The sequence below is a fragment of the Sus scrofa genome, chromosome 7, assembly GCF_000003025.6.
Source record: "Sus scrofa isolate TJ Tabasco breed Duroc chromosome 7, Sscrofa11.1, whole genome shotgun sequence".
Lineage (NCBI taxonomy): Eukaryota > Metazoa > Chordata > Mammalia > Artiodactyla > Suidae > Sus > Sus scrofa.
In genome coordinates this window covers 39271811-39289015 of record NC_010449.5, presented here as the reverse complement: position 1 = coordinate 39289015, position 17205 = coordinate 39271811, and the positions used below count along the sequence as shown (strand labels likewise).

The following is a 17205-nucleotide window of genomic DNA, read 5'->3' as shown; positions in this document are numbered from 1 at the left end:
GGTCGGATTCGGCTCTGCTGAGCCACAATGGGAACTCCCGCCTTTTTTTTTCAAAGGCATTTTTAAATAGTATATGTGGCTTGAGTTTTGGCATCTGTTATACATCTATTGTCCAGTGCTGTTCTCAATCCCTTCCTCCTGGTCAGGCAGTCGCAGTTCTATAAAATACTTGGTGTAGGGAGGGTTTTGAACTAAATAGTTCTTTTTCATACTTGGGTCACTTGGCCAAACTTGATAGACTGAGTTTAAATCCATCCTTGTTATTTACAAGCTGTGTGACATTGGACAAGTAATTAACCTCTCTGTACTTCACTTTCACATCAGAAAAATGGGACTAATATGAGTGCCTATCTCAAAAAGGCTTTTATGAGCATCAAATGAGCTGATATGCATAAAAAAAAAAACTAAAAAGAGTGTCCAGCATACAGCAGTTTCTGTTTTTTGTTGGTTTTTTTTTTGTCTTTTTGATATTTCTTGGGCCGCTCCTGTGGCATATGGAGGTTCCCAGGCTAGGGGTCAAATCGGAGCTGTAGCCGCTGGCCTACACCACAGCCACAGCAACACAGGATCTGAGGTGCATCTTCAACCTACACCACAGCTCACAGCAACGCCGGATGCCTAACCCACTGAGCAAGGCCAGGGATCGAACCTGCAACCTCAAGGTTCCTAGTCAGATTCGTTAACCACTGAGCCATGACAGGAACTCCAGCAGTTTCTTGTAATTGCCGTGTCACTATTATTGTCTAAACTCTGGGGCTGCTGCTTGCTATAATCTCATGTGTCACAGTATATATTATGCCTCTATGGATGCATTATTTTATTCATTCCTCCCAATCATCTTATCAGTAACTGTTGTCCTTACTTCACAGAGGAGGCATCTGAAACTCAACAAGTTTCAGCAACTGGCCCAAGGCCACCCAGCTAGTGGGATTTATACTTGGATCTACTCTAATCCGGAGACTGATCCTTAAGAACCACCTTGTACTACATCTCTTGGTAAATGCCTCCAAAGTAACAACCCAACTCCTCCTGCTCCAGGTTCCCACCAGCATCAAGGACCAGCCTGTCTGAGAAACTCCCGGTCACAAGGCCATCACCAAGGGACCACCTGTCCCTGTGTTGCCAGTCCCCAGCATGCAGGAAACCCAGACAACACCCTCATTGTCCATCCCCAGCCGGTCCTCAACCTCCACCCAGGACCGATCCTCCACCACCGGCCAAGCTTCAAGCACAGGCCCACAGCCCTCAAAGCCCCCAACCATCGCACCCCCGGTGAAGCCCAAGGGCCCGAGTTCTGGGGCTGGTGTACATCGGATGCGCAGGATTATCGCTGAGGATACCGAATGGTCACTGGCCATCGTGCCCCTTCTCACAGAGCTCTGCATTCAGCACATTGTCAAGAACTTTCAGAGTGAGTCTGGTCCTGCCTGGGGTGAAAGAGAGAAGGCCAGGAGTGGGGTAGGGTAGGCTGGACTGCCGCCGGCGAGGCCTCACAGCTGGGTCCTCAGGCAGCCCTTGCTCTCCCACGCAGCGTCCTCATTCCCACTCAACACTTCCCTTCCCCCCGCCCTGGAGACCAGGACAGCTTCTCCTCCTGTCCCCTTCCAGCAGCCCCCAACACACACACACCATGCCCTCCATGTCTCTGGCCCCTCCTCACCTTTCCCACTCTCCCTGACAAAGCCCAGCCCGAACCATATCTACCTCCTCCTCCAGAAAGCCCTCCCTGGTTGACCATCCTCCACTTTCTTGGAGTCTTCCACAGCATCCTTAGGTTCTGGGTTTGTTCTGTACTCTAGCCTCTGTTCATCGCTCTCAAAGATCAGTTGCCAGCCTCTCCTACTGGGTAGAAAGCTCTCTGAGGACAGAGCCATCATTTTGCTTACAGCATCTCTCACCACCAGACCTATAGTACATTCATGTGACTCGTTTACTGTCTGCCTCTGTCCATAAGATGGAGTGGCTTCCTCTGTTTGGTTCACTCTTTTTTTTTTTTTTTTTGTCTTTTATCCTTCTAGGGCTGCACCCATGGCATATGGAGGTTCCCAGGCTAGGGTTCTAATCAGAGCTGTTGCCGCCGGTCTACACCAGAGCCACAGCAACATCAGATCTGAGCCGCATCTGCAACCTACACCACAGCTCAGGGTAACATTGGATCGGATCCTTAACCCACTGAGGGAGGCCAGGGATCAAACATACAACCTCATGGTTCCTAGTTGGATTCGTTTCCGCTGCACCACGACAGGAACTCCTGTTTTGCTCACTTGTGTATCCTCAGCACCTAGAGAAGCTTGTGGTACATAGTGGGTGCTCAAAAAAACTTGTTTGGGAGTCTTCCTGTATGCCGTGGATGCAGCCCTAAAAAGACAAAGAAAACCTTGTTTGTTTTATAATGAATGAGTCAAATCAAATTGGGAGCTTCTGAGTCAAGGATTGTCTCCTCTACCAGATTAAGGAATAACTGAGGGGTGGACCTGTGATTCTGCCTCAGACTGGGAGTTCCCTGAGACCAGATGCTAAGATGTCCCCCTTCAAACAGGAACACCCCAGAGTTAGGGGCAGTATCTCCCTCAGACGGAGCTCCCATGAGAGTAAAGGCTGCCTCCCCTCTTAGGCTAAGGCTCCCTGAAGACAGGTCCAGGTATCCAGACAGGCCCAGGCCAGGGCACCATGTGCAGCATCCCCCACACTGTGAGTCCTACTTTCCCTGCTTCTGTTCCCAAAGACAACCCTATCCTGAAGCAGCTGCTCCCAGAGCATCAGAAGAAGGTCCTGAGCCACCTGCCCCCTGACCTGCCACTGGCTGTGACTGCCAACCTTATTGACGACGAGAACTACTGGCGCCGCTGCTGCATGCAGCGCTGGCCCGTGTGCCACGTGGACGAGCACGGCGGCAGCTGGAAGCGCATGTTCTTTGAGCTGCACCTGGAGAACCTGCTGAAGCACTTCATCCCCAGCACCACGGACCCCGAGGTGATCCTCAGCCTGCTGCCGCTCTGCAGGAACTATGTCCGCACCATCCGGGTGGACCAGTTCCTTCCACCCGTGCAGCTCCCGTCCCCGCCCCATGGCGGGGATCAGTCAGACTCTGGCAGTGAGGGAGAGATGGAGGAGCCCGCCATGGACCACTACCAGCTGAGGGACCTGGTGGCTGGCCTGGACCATCTGGAGGAGCTGGACCTAGTGTACGGTGTCAAGGACTGTGGCATGAACTTCGAGTGGAACCTGTTCCTCTTCACCTACCGTGACTGTCACTCCTTGGCGGCTACCATCAAGGCGTGCCACACCCTCAAGGTACCACCTGTCCCCAGTGTCCCTCCACCTCCCATTCCAGCATCTCTCTGACTCCTTCTCCCCTTCCTTCCTCCTCTTCCATCCCCATCTTCCTTCTATTTCCTTCTCACTCATTGACCAAGCCTCCTTTTGTGCACCCTGCACCAAGCCAGGTCCTGGGGATGCAGAGATGCGCAAAGCATTGCCTTGCTGGTTCACCAACTATTTATTCATCCATCGCACATCTGCACTCCAGGCCCTGTCCTAGGTGCTGAAGATTCAACAGTCAGCACAATTATACCATTTGTGTTCGCCAGCTAACAGTCTGGTACAGATAAAAGGCACTAATCAGCGATCATATAAATGTAAGATTGCAACTGGAATAGGGTTGCCAGATTTACCAAATAAAAACACAAGACATCCAGTTAAATTTGAATTTTAGATACACAACAAATTTTTTTTTAGTATTAGTATGTCCCAGATATTCTGCTTGGAAGAGGGAGTGCCTGCCAAGAAATCAGAGGAGGAAGAAAAGGAGGACATGGCGTTTTGTCACAGAGCCAAGGGAGGAATATGTTTTAAGAAGTGGGGTGATGGAGTTCCTGTCATGGCTCAGTGGTTAACGAACCCAACTAATATCCATGAGGACATGGGTTCAATCCCTGGCCTCGCTCAGTGGGTTAAGCCTCTGGCGTTGCCATGAGTTGTGGTGTAGGTTGCAGGTGCAGCTCAGATCCCATGTTGTTGTGGCTGTGGTGTAGGCCAGTAGCTGCAGCTCTGATTCGACCCTGAGGTTCCCAGGCTAGGAACCTCCATATGCTGAGGGTGCAGCCCTAAAATGACAAAAAAAAAAAAAAAGAAGAAGAAGAGGGGTGAGCAGCAATGGGTGGGATGGAGGTGAGGACCAGATTTCCAAACATGGTGGTCACTGAGGGGGAGTTATGTCAGTGGAGGGTCAGCAGCAGAGGCCAGATGGTAGTGGTTTATGGAGAGAGAAGGAATCGAGGGATGACCATCATCAAAAGCTGTTCAAAAGCTGAAGGGGGAGAAAGATGAGGGGTTTGGATTTTCTTAAGAGGAAATTTGCATGTGTTTAGGAGTTCCCATTGTGGCTCAGTGGTAACAAATCTGACTAGTAGCCATGAGGTTTCGGGTTCAATCCGTGGCCTTGCTCAATGGGCAGTGTTGCCATGAGCTGTGGTGTAGGTTGCAGATGTGGGCCAGATCCCGTGTTGCTGTGACTGTGGCGTAGGCCAGCAGCTGTAGCTCCAACTCGACCCATAGCTTGGGAACCTCCATGTTGCCTCAGGAGCGGCCCTAAAAAAGCAAAAAAAGGAAAGAAAAAAGAAACTTGCATGTGTTTAAAATAAACAAAAGCTCCACGTAAATGCATGAAAGGGGTTGAGAACAGGAGAGAGGCATAGGTTTGTTGACCAAGGAAGATTCCCGAGAAGGCAGAAGGGATGGGATCTAGGACTAAGGAGGATGGTTGGCTCCGGGCAGAGGGAAGAGTGGATGTTGGGGGTAGCAATGGACTTATACTTGGGATTAGGAAAAGGAAGGGTCCTATTCAATGGCTGGGGAGACAGGAGGAGACTCACCTACGGAAAGGAAGCTGTAGGGTGGCCCCCTGCCGTGAGGGGCTGGAAGTTGAAATCATCATTGTCCTCATAGATTTTAAGAGAATATGTCGTCCAGATAAACAGGGTTGAGTTGGCATCACAGGCCTATTGGTGCTTCTGGCGATTCTAGCCAGTCCTGTCATGTGATATTGTCACATGTCAGGTGCCTGAGCCCAGACATGCAGAAAATAAGAGAGGGGTTGATCTAGGGTTGGAGCTTTGCCAGATCGATGCCATGAAGTGACAGGAAGGACAAAAAGATTCTAAGCTAAGAGAGAGGTAGAGAGAGAAGAGAATTGAAGGATGGGGAGAGAGTGGAGGGGCCAACCACTCAGGTTCTCAAGGCAGAGGGAGCAGCAGGACAAGCCAGTGATGAGGAAAGGTACAGGGGTCCCACCTCCAATAATCGTAATGCTAGTCCCACCCCCTTTCTTTTATCTTTTTTCTTCATCCCATCCATTTCCTGTTTCTGGACCTTCCCACTTTCTCCCTGGTTTTTACCCTGGCACTCTCCTTCAAAGCGTTCCTCTTCCTGCCATGGTGGAGCTTAGCCGGCTAAGGAGGGTGCAGCCAGGGGCTGGGCATCAAATAGACCTGAATTCAAAACCTGCCTCTGGAGTTCCTGTTGTGGCTCAGCAGGTTAAGAACCCGACATAGTGTCCATGAGGATGCGGGTTCCATCCCTGGTCTTGCCCCATGGGTTAAGGATCTGGTGTTGCTGCAAGCTGCGGTGCAGGTCTCAGATGCAGCTCAGATGTGGCATCGCTGTGGCTGTGCTGTAGGCCATTGGCTCTGGCTCCAGTTTGACCCATAGCCTGAGATCCTCCATACGCTGTGGGTGCAGCCCTAAAGCAGCAAAAAAGAAAAACAAACAAACAAACCCCTGCTTCTGCAGCTTAATCATTGTGTGACTATGGGCAAATGATGTATCTGCTCAAAGCCTCCCTTTTCTTTGTCTTTTTTTTTTTTTTTTTTTTTTTTTTGTCTTTTTGCCTTTTCTAGGGCCGCTCCCACGGCATATGGAGGTTCCCAGGCTAGGGGTTGAATCGGAGCTGTAGCCACCGGCCTACGCCAGGGCCACAGCAACGCAGGATCCGAGCCATGTCTGCAGCCTACACCACAGTTCACAGCAACGCTGGATCCTTAATCTGCTGAGCAAGGCCAGAGACCGAACCCGAAACCTCATGGTTCCTAGTCGGATTCGTTAACCACTGTGCCACAATGGGAACTCCTCAAAGCCTCCCTTTTCTACTGTAAAGTGGAGACCGCTTGTTCTGCCTCCCTGGGATGCTGAAGGTTGTAGATAGCGGCTGGGTGATGTTCTGGCATACCCAGCACACAGTCATTTCTAAATCAGAGGTAGTCTTTCCCCCTATTACCTGCCACCCATTCTGCACCACTCTGTCATGCTGGGTAGGCCTGCCGCCCAAGAGCCAGCCAGGTGGCCAAGAGCAGGTGAGCAGAACCTCAGGCCTCCCTGGGGCTCCCTCCTCTACCTGGCTGCCGGGTCCTGTCCACCCTCTCCAGGTCTTCAGGCTGACCCGAAGCAAGGTGGACGACGACAAGGCACGCATCCTGATTCGAAGCCTCCTGGACCACCCGGCCCTTGAGGAGCTGGACCTGTCGCACAACCTCATTGGAGACCGGGGTGCGCGCGCCGCCGCCAAGCTGTTGAGCCACAGCCGCCTGCGCGTGCTCAGCCTTGCCAATAACCAGGTGCGCGCGCCCGGCGCCCAGTCTCTGGCTCACGCGCTGGCGCACAACACCAACCTCCTCTCCCTCAACCTGCGCCTCAACTGCATCGAAGACGAGGGCGGCCAGGCGCTCGCCCACGCCTTGCAGACCAACAAGTGCCTCACCACACTGCACCTCGGGGGCAACGAGCTGTCCGAGCCCACCGCCTCGCTCCTCTCCCAGGTGCTTTCCATCAACACCACGCTCACCAGCATCAACCTGACCGGCAACCACATTGGACTGGTGAGCCGGGCGTTGGGGCAGGCAGGGCGGCGGGGAGGCCCTGCGGCCTTGGGAGGCGGGTGTGGAATCCAACCGCCGCCCGGCACCTGCGGGGTAATTGTTGGATCACAGCCTTTACCTGGTTCTCACCCCAGCTCTGCCCTTTAGCGCTTGGTTAACTTAGTGGACCCTTGGGGGCCTCCATTTCCTCATCTGTGAAATGGGAGTAATAACAGCATCTACTTCTAAGTGTTGTTACTGGGAGGATTAAAGGAATTCTACTTGTAAAGCAGTTATTCAGGCAGGCACTGGCTAGGTCCTCAGTAATTGCTGCTTGTTACTGTTACTCAGGGTTCTCAGCTATGCTAGGCACCCAATATCCATTCGTTTTTCTTCTTTTTTTTTTTTTTTTTTTGCTTTTTGTTTGTTTGTTTGTTTGTTTGCTTTTTAGGGCCGCACATGCGGCATATGGAGGTTCCCAGGCTAGGGGTCAAATCGGAGCTGTAGCTGCCAGCCTACACCACAGCTCACGGCAATGCCCGATCCTTAATCCACTGAACGAGGCCAGGGATGGAAACCGAATCCTCATGGATCCTATTCGGTTTGGTTAACTGCTGAGCCACGAAGGGGAACTCCCACTTGTTTTCTTTAACCCTCACGGTTATCTAGTAAAATGTGTATTTTTAAAAAATTTTATTTAAGTATAGTTGATTTACAATGTTGTGTTAAATTCTGCTGTACAGCAAAGTGATTCAGATATATGTATATATTTGCATATATATATATTATTTTTCATAATCTCATGCTCTTTTCAATCACAGGATATCAGATATAGTTCCCTGTGCTATAGCATAGGAACTTGCTGCATCCTATATATAATACTTTGCACCTGCTAATGCCAAACTCTCAATCTTTCCATCCCCCATTCTCTCCCCCTTGGCAACCACAAATCTGTTCTCTATGTCTGTGAATCTGTTTCTGTCTCATAGATATGTTCATTTGTGTCTTATTTGCATTTATTTTTTCAAAATGTATTCCCAGGCCATAAGTTTTTGTTTCTTCAGTTTCTTCTGGGGTACCTTTTTTCTTCTGTACAACCTCCTCTTTTGGCTTAGGAACAACAGTCTGCTCTTTTTCAGTAAGAATCATCTCAATGTGGCAGGGAGAGCTCATGTCAGGATTGATCCAACCATGACCATGAGCTCAGTCTGTCCTGTGCTGCATCTTGGCAGCTTTGTTCACCTGTATGTGCTCAATGCATTTGTGTCGAATTTCAGATGCTACATATAAGTGATGTCATACGGTATTTGTCTTTCTCTATCTGACTTATTTCACTTACTTCACTCTAGGTCCATCCATGTTGCTGCGAATAGCATTATTTCATTCTTTTTATGGCCGAGTAATATTCCATCATCTTTATCTCTTCATCCGTCCATGGACATTAGGGTTGCCTCCATGAATTGGCTATTGTAAATAGTTCTGCTCTGAAGGTAGGGGTGCATGTATCTTTTTGAATTAGAGTTTTCTCTAGATATACGCCCAAGAGTGGGACTGCTGGATCATATGGTGACCCTATTTTCAGTTTTTTGAGGAAGCTCCATACCACTTTCCACAGTGGCTGTAGCAATTTACTTCTGTTCCCCACCAACAGTGTATTAGGGTTCCCCCATTTTTCCATACCCTCGCCAGCATTTGTTACTTGTAGACCTTTTTTTTTTTTTTTTTTTTTTTGGATTTTGTCTTTTTAGGGCCTCACCCACAGGAGGTTCCCAGGCTAGGGGGTCACATCAGAGCTGCATCCACCGGCCTACACCACAGCCACAGCAACACAGGATCCAAGCCCTGCCTGTAGCCTACACCACAGCCACAGCAACACAGGATCCAAGCCCTGCCTGTAGCCTACACCACAGCTCACGGCAGCGTCAGATCCTTAACCCACTGAGCAAGGCCTGGGATTGAACCCACGTCCTCATGGATGCTACTCGGGTTTATTAACTACTGAGCCACAACAGGAGCTCCTACTTGTAGACTTTTCAATGATGACCATTCTAGCCTGTGTGAGGTGATACCTCATTGTAGTTTTGATTTGCATTTGTGTAATAATTAGCAATGTTGAGCATCTTTTCATGTGCCCATTGGCCATCTGGATGTCTTCGTTAGAGAAATGTCTAAGTCTTCTACCCATTTTTTTGATGGGGTTGTTTATATTTCTTTATTGCGTTTCATGAGCTATTTGTATATTTTGGAAATTAAGCCCTTATTAGTCCTATGGTTTGCAAATATTTTCTCCCAGTCTATAGGTTGTTTTGTTGGATTTTTTGTGTTTTTTGGTTTTGTTTGTTTGTTTGTTTGTCTTATTAGGGCTGCACCTGCAGCTTATGGAAGTTCCCAGGCTAGGGGTCAAATCGGAGCTGCAGCTGCCGGCCTATACCACAGCCACTGCAACAGCAACTTGGGATCCAAGCCGAGTCTGCGACCTATACCACAGCTCACGGCAATGCCAGATCGTTAACCCACTGAGCAAGGCCAGGGATCGAACCCACATCCTCATGGATACTAGTCAGGCTTGTCAACTGCAGAGCCACAACGGGAAGTCCCATAGGTTGGTTTTTTTCATTTTGTTTATGGTTTCCTTGGCTGTGCAAAAGCTTATAACTGGAGTTCCCGTCGTGGTGCAGTGGTTAACGAATCCGACTAGGAACCATGAGGTTGCGGGTTCGGTCCCTGCCCTTGCTCAGTGGGTTAACGATTCGGCGTTGCCGTGAGCTGTGGTGTAGGTTGCAGACGTGGCTTGGATCCCGCGTTGCTGTGGCTCTGGCGTAGGCCGGTGGCTACAGCTCCGATTCAACCCCTAGCCTGGGAACCTCCATATGCCGCGGGAGCGGCCCAAGAAATAGCAACAACAACAACAACAACAACAACAACAACAACAACAACAAAAAGCTTATAACTGTGATTAGTCCTGTTTGTTTATTTATTTATTTATTTTGTCTTTTAGGGCCGAACCTGCAGCATATGGAGGTTCCCAGGCTAGGGGTCTAATTGGAGCTACAGCTGTCATCCTACACCACAGCTCACGGCAACGCCAAATCCTTAACCCACTGACCAAGGCCAGGGATCAAACCTGAAACCTCATAGTTACTAATTGGATGTTTTCCTGCTGCACCAAGCAAGAACTCCCTGTTTGTTTATTTTTGCTTTTATTTCTATTGCCTTGGGAGACTGACCTGAGAAAACACTGGTAGGATTTATGTCAGCAAATGTTTTGCCTGTGTTCTCTTCTAGGAGTTTTATGGAATCATGTCTTATCTTTAAGTCTTTAAACTGTTTTGAGTTTATTTTTGTGTATGGCATGAAGTTGTATTCTAGCTTCACTGATTTCCATGCAGCTGTCCAGCTTTCCCAATACCACTTGCTGAAGAGGCTGGCTTTTTTCCCTATTGTACATTTTGCCTCCTTTGTCAAAGACTAATTGACTGTAGTTGTATGGGTTCATTTCTGGGCTCCCTCTATTATTGTCTGAAATCTGGGAGAATTACTCCTGCTTTGTTCTTTTCCTTCAGGATTCCTTTGGAAATTTTAGATCTTTTATGGTTCCATGTAAATTTTAGAATTATTGTTCTAATTCTGTGAAAAATGCCATGAGTAATTTGATAGGGGTCACTTAAACCTGTAGAATCCTTTGGATAGTATGGCTTTTTTTTTTTTTTTTTTTTTTTTTTTTAGGGCTGCGTCTATGGAATATGGAAGTTCCTAGTCAGATTCATTTCCACTGCGCCACGATGGGAACTCCTGGTTGTGTTTTCATTGTTATTCACCTAAGGTATTTCTTTAATTTCCTCTTTGATTTCATCATTGATCCGTTGGGTTTTTTTAGTAGCATGTCGTTTAGTCTCCATGTAGTCTTTTTTTTTCCTCTCACTTCTTCTTCTGTGGTTGATTTCTAGTTTCATGCCATCGTGTTTAGAAAAGATGCTGGAAATAATTTCTGTACTCTTAAATTTGTTGAGGCTTGTTTTATGCCCTAGTATGTGGTTAATTCTGGAGAATGTTCCATGTGTACTTGAAAAGAATATATATTGTGCTTTTTTTTTTTTTTCTGATGTAATGTCCTGAAAATATCAAGTCTAAATGTTCTACTGTATCATTTAGGATCTCTTAAAATGTATATTCTTTTTTCTTTTTTTTTTGTATTTTGTCTTTTTTTGTAGGGCCACACCCATGGCATATGGAGGTTCCCAGGCTAGGGGTCCAGTCGGAGCTATAGCCACCGACCTATGCCAGAGCCACAGTAATGCCGGATCTGTGCCATGTCTGCAACCTACACCACAGCTCACAGCAATGACAGATCCTTAACCCACTGAGTGAGGCCAGGGATCGAACCCGCACCTCATGGGTCCTAGTCAAATTCGTTTCCACTGCACCACAATGGGAACTCCAAAATGTATGTTCTTAACCCTACTTTATGGATGGAAAATTGAGTCTCAGAGAAGTTAGTGAGTTGACTGAGAGCATCCAATCAGTAGAAAGTGGCAGAGCTATCATTCAAACCCAGGATAGATTGAAAGCCTGGGTCTTTTCCAATAGACAGTCTCTCAAATTTTCTTGACCAAGTCTCAGAGTTCCTATCATGGCTCAGTGGAAATGAATCTGACTAGCATTGATGAGGTCACAGGTCCGATCCCTGGCCTTGCTCAGTGGGTTAAGGATGCGTGTTGCTGTGAGCTGTGGTGTAGGTCACAGACGTGGCTCAGAGCTTGCGTTGCCGTGGCTATGGCATAGGCCAACAGCTACACTGATTTGACCCCTAGCCTGCGAACCTCTGTATGCTATGGGTGCAGCCCTAAAAAGCAAAAAATTTTAAAAAAGAACAAAAATGTCAGTGCTGTACAACCAGGTCAGGTATTGTTTTGTGAAACTGTTGTTTCAGTCACATCTATATACAAATATGTATATGTGTATAAGTGATGGAAAGTGACCCTTTCCCTTGTATTCCTGACCCAGGATGGTGGGAAGCAGCTCCTGGAAGGCATGTCAGACAACAAGACCCTCCTGGAGTTTGATTTGCGCCTGTCAGATATTGCCCAGGAGAGCGAGTATCTCATCAGCCAGGCCCTCTGTGCCAACAGAGAAGCAGCCCGCCAGCAGGCCCTGAATCCCAGCCACTTCATGTCACCAATCACTGCCAAGGGCCCTGAGAACCCTGCAGGATAAGATGGGGACAGGGATGGGGCAGCGACCAGACCTGGGTCACTGCCCCAGCCCCTTCCCTCATTTCATGCCCCGCCCCCACACCTTGCAGCAGAGTGTCATACTGGTCCACGGGGAGGGGGAGGGGACACCAAGACTGTCCTCAGGAGGAGTGATCAAGAGTTGTGCAGATAAGGATGTGAGAAGGGGCCTGGGATAGGGGTAGGAAGTGGGACTTAGCCCTGGTACCCAGGGAGAGGGTATGATGGACCCACTGAAATGACTGACTTCTTTCGGGAACAGGGAGGCAAAGCAGACCCTAAGGGATAGGGACCCACCCACCTCCCTGACCCCTGTCCCCACCATCTTTCTCTGTACCAAATGGATCTTTGACCTCTTGATCTGCAAACACACTCTCTCTCTCTCCCTCTCCGCCCCCCGCCTCTGGCTCCAGCAGAGTTTTGCCTGGCTCTTCCACCCTCACCCCTGCAGATGCCACCTCCCTATTATTTGACTCTGCTAAAATCATCTAGTTTTACAGGCCTTGCCGACCCCTAATCCACCTGCCCAACTTGGGCGGAGGAAACAGAGGTGTCAGGAGGGAATTAGACCTAGCCATCTCCCCAGAGAGCTGCTCACAGGAGGGGGAGATGGCAAGAGAGGCGCCACACTGGGAAGGGAAGTCAGTGAGTCATCCGCAACTTTATTATCCACCAGTTTGATTTATACAATCTTTGCGCTTGGAAATCCACGACAGAAAGGCCACAGTGTGATGCACCCAATTGACAGAGACCTGTCTTCTCCCCAGCCAGGCCCGGCCCAGCCCACCCCACAAGCCCTTGTCCCCAGGCCACATGGAACCTTCTAAGCACCCTCCATGAGGCCCCATCACTCTGTGGCTGCCCACCCTGGGGCCACACCCATGGGAGTCACATCTACACATGAGGCCACGAGAGGACGTGACTGATGGATTCAGGCTGAACCCCATGCCCCATCGTCCCTGGGCTGAGGGACCCAGAACCTCCAGCCCCTTGTGTCCAGAGAATGGGTCACAGGCTGCAACCACAGCCTCAGGATGCCTGCTTTCCAGGGACTCCTGCCAATAGGCAGATGCTGAGCAGAGCACCAGAGGGGGCTTGGGAGCCACTGCACGTGTGTGCCTGTCTGGGCAACCTCGGGTCTGTGCCTGACACCCTCTGACAGTTCCGGAGTGCAAACGTGTAGGTGTGAGGGTGTGTGTGAGTGTACATAGCCACAGCTGCTAGCAGAGGTTCTAATTCGAGAAACAAGAACATTCAGTGTAAAGTTTAATTTTAGAGATTAATTTTCTGGTTTTCATTTTCCCTGGCAATCAATAAAGCTACCAAGGGAAAAAAAAAACCCAAAGAACTGGTTTCTCTCTACATCTGTGCATGTGTGGGAGGTGAGGCTGTCTGTGTGAGAAGACCTAGGCAGAAATGGTCAATACAGGCAAAAATAATAACAGCGCCTCCCCTTCCCTCTCCTCCTCCGAGCTTGGGGTCCATCTCAGGAGGAGCTGAGTGTCTCCTTTCTGGGAGCCATGAGGTGGCCAGGCTGCCCCACACAAGAGCATGACATCAGGTTGCCAACTGGCCAAGAACTGGGGCCTCAGGCCACAGCTTACCACCTGCACCTTGCAGATGTCCATTCACAGGAAAGAGGCACGCTCCAACCGCCAGGCCCCCGAGGAGCACAGACTCTGGGTCCAGTGCTGCAAGGTAGGTGGGCACTGCTGCCCAGGGAGACCTAGCAGGCAGCTCTTCCCTCCTGCCCACGCCTCCCCTCCTCCGGCCTCCTCTCCCTTCCCACTCAGCCATCTCCATGTGAGAGTTAAGCTCAACCTGGATGGGCCCGGGGCCAGGGTGTGCCCACAGTCTGTGCCCCCCCAGTCCCCCAAGGAAAGAGGGAAGGGGAGCCAGAGGAGATGTTGCATAGGTGGAGGCCACGCCCTCGGGGCTGCAGGCCTGGCCAGGCTGGAGGATGAAGGCAGAGGCTGAAGGAGGGGGAAGGAGAGCTCTGATGGCTCAGGCACGGGGAGAAGCAGCAGGGTGAGCAGCCTCGAGGCCCCAGGGTTATCCTCTCCAGCTGGAAATGTGAGCTCAATCCCTGGGCGATAAATCGGCTGGGAAAACTTTAGCCAGGGAGTGGGGAGGGCAGGGGGGTTGTACACAGACATGCACACGGAAGCACATCAGGCTAGGAGTGGGGAGGGAACAGGACGTGGGGCCAGCGTCCTGGGGCGATGGCAGGATGCCCCTTTGAAGACCCTGGGACACACAGCAGGGCTTCAGCTCACAAGCTAGGGCAGGACAGGGGAGTTGAGCAAGATTTCAACAACTCCTGCCTCTGGCCCTGCTGCTGGAATTGAGTCTTTCTCCAGCTGGGGCTGGTGACAAAATCCTTGGCCCTGCAGAGGCTCTGCATGGGGACTCACTCTCCACTCCTCCCCGCAGGTGCAGGGGAGGCAAGGGCCACCCCACTGACACCCTCACCTCTAGGGGGCTCTTTTCACTGCCCTCTCCTCTTCGACTCCCACCTGCTTCCAGAATTCCCCTTGTCACCCAGGCCTGTGTCCCACTCCCCCCACCTTGGCCTGCTTGAAGGAATGCCACCTGGGTGGTATCCCACCCTCTCTGAAGGGAGTGCCCTCCCAGAACCCACTTGAGGAGACTGCAGTTTAAAGGACTGAGGTGCACTGCCCTCCACAGTTTGCCTCCCCGCCGCGCCCTTGCCAGCAGCTCTTCAGAGCCAGGGAACAGGTGAGAAGGGAGGTGACGTCTGCAGGTGAGCACAGTCCCCCCAGCCCCACCCTGGGACCCAGCCTCCCGGGGCCAGTGAGATAAACAACAGCCAACAGCGGAAGGAGTGGCAGAAAGGAAATCCCGATCTCATCTCATCTCCGGGGCCAGCGCCAAGAAGAGAAGAGCAGCCGTTCCCCCGGCTTTGAGGTGGAGCGTCGCGGCCGACACCCGGCCGCGGCCTCAGACCCACTGAATTCATTAGCTTGGTTGGAAGCTAGCCTTGCTGTTCTCCAAACCACGGCCCCCCCGCCCCGGTAGAGAGAGGCCCCAGTGGGGCCAGGCCGCGGAGGAAGGAAAACCCCAGTTGCCCTTCCCCTCGACCCGCCTCGAAACCGCCCCAGCTGCACCGCGAGGGCCTCTCCCTGGAGACCCGGCCCAACGCGGAGCCCTCAGCACAGTCGCCACCTAACAGTCAGAGGATCCGTTGAAAGACGGGACGGGAAAACTCGAGTGTGCGTGTAGGAAGGGGAGGTGGTCTCCCTAGGGACTCGGGGCGGGGCTGTTAGAGACGGCTCGGCGGGGGGGGGGGGGTTCTCTCGGAGCGGCCCACCCCTCCCCCCAGCTGTCTCTTTATGTACAGGGAGGGGGAGGGTCGGCCCCATCGGGGGTCTGTCCCGCTCCCCCTCACCTCCCCTCACCCCACCCCCGCCGTGCCCAGCACAGCCCTGGCCACCACCAGCGTGACTCCACCTGCTACACGCAGGGAGCACCGTCGGGCGAGGGGCGGGGAGGAGGCCGGCGGGCCGGTCCAGGGAGCCGGGGTCACAGTGAGGTCTCTACGCAGGAGCCATGGCGGTGCAGCGGCCGGTGGCTGTGGCCCAGACACCCCTCCTGCCGGTGCACGATGAGCACCGGGAAGTAGAGGGCGTCATGATAGGGCGGCGGCGGCCCGGCCTCCTCTTCGTCGTCGTCGTCCTCGTCGTCCCCCATGCTGGCCTGGCTCGAGAGCCGCGTCTGCTCGGTGGGGCAGCTCGCCTCGTTGACGCTCCCGCTCCGGCTGCGCCACAGGCAGCTGCGCCGGGAGCCGTAGAGGCGGCCGAGCGAGAAGCGGCTGCCCCCGCAGCCCGGTCCGCCGCCCGGCCCCGGGCCGGCCCGCGGGCTGGCGCAGATGCTCAAGGCGCTGCGCGAGAAGATGGACGAGCTGCTGACGGCGCGCTGGCAGTGCTCGCAGCTGCGCCGGTACGCGGCCAAGCCCGCGGCGCCCGGGCCGCCCACCCCGCCGTAGCGGCACGTGGGCGCGTAGCCGCCCGCCGCGCCCCCGCCGCAGCGCGCGCTCATCCCGGCCAGGTCCATGAGCACCGCCTCCGAGTAGCTGGGCACCAGCTGCTGGTTGGAGCGGATGTGCCACTCGAGCTCGGTGCTGTCCACCGTGTTGACCCGCGGCAGGCGATGCGTGAGCGGGGGCAGCAGCTCATCGCTGGGGCTGAGGCCGCCGCCCGCGCTGCCGCCGGCGGAACCCGGGCCCTCCAGGCCGAAGAGCTTCTCCACGTGGTAGTGCGCGTAGGCCGTGCGGTACTCGGCCAGCACGCGCAGCGGCCACGACAGCGTGAGCAGCGCCGCGGCCCAGAAGGCCGACGAGCAGGCGTACCAGGGCGGCCTGGCCGGGTCGGGGAAGGCCACCATGAACTCGCGGAAATCCACGTTCTTGAGGTGCATGCCCTCGCGCGCCTCCATGTAGTCGTCCAGGCCCTCGTTCTCGGCGAAGAAGCGCGCGCGCTGGCACAGGTACGCGTTCTCGGCCTCCACGCTGGCGAAGCTGAAGCACTTGGTGAAGCGCAGCCGCGTGGCCGGCGCGCCCTCCAGCCCGACCAGCGCCTTGGACACATCACGGACGCCGCAGCGCGCGTAGTCGAACTCGGCCTCAGCCACGTGCGTGTTGACGCGCTCATGGTAGACCTGCGGCGCCGGGGAAGGCGGCGGGAGTCACTTCTGTCCGCAGACTCTCGTCCGCCCAGTCGCTGCTCTTGGCGCCCGGTCGGACCCTCAGCCTCTCCTGGTTTAGCCCCTGGTTGGAGCTGGGTAGGAGCTTATCATGGGGTTTTTAGAGACACCGAGGCGCTCAGCTTCATCAGTGAGTTAGGATGAGGGCGCGTCTAGGACCCATCCCTGCCTCCACGCGCTCGCTCTCGCGGCTCCCTCTTGCTCGCTCCCTCTCTTCCTCTCTCACTTTTTGGCCGTGCCCGTGGCATCCGGAAATTCCCGGACCAGGGACCGAACCCGCGCCACAGCAGCGGCACAAAAGAACTCCTCAGCCTTCTTATTTTAAGGGGGTTAGGCCCAGGCTCTGAACTGGCTCTCCGGCTTGCCCGACTCTTCTGCCACCGCCTCCCTTGTCCCCTTTT

General features: G+C 52.9%; 2 protein-coding genes across 2 annotated transcripts in view; one reads left to right on the top strand and one right to left on the bottom strand.

Moving 5' to 3' along the window:
• Nucleotides 690–13421, top strand: TCTE1 (t-complex-associated-testis-expressed 1). Its single transcript, XM_021098795.1, has 4 exons — nt 690–1411; nt 2726–3294; nt 6423–6872; nt 11856–13421. Exons 1-4 carry the CDS (start codon nt 1135–1137, stop codon nt 12063–12065), a joined length of 1506 nt encoding a protein of 501 aa, XP_020954454.1. The 5' UTR covers nt 690–1134; the 3' UTR covers nt 12066–13421.
• Nucleotides 12727–17205, bottom strand: part of TMEM151B (transmembrane protein 151B) — a 10783-nt gene continuing 6304 nt past the window's right edge. Inside the window, exon 3 of the mRNA XM_001929577.4 lies at nt 12727–16759. Coding sequence (XP_001929612.1) covers nt 15626–16759 — 1134 coding nt within the window. The 3' untranslated portion in view covers nt 12727–15625. The remainder of the gene's footprint in view (nt 16760–17205) is intronic.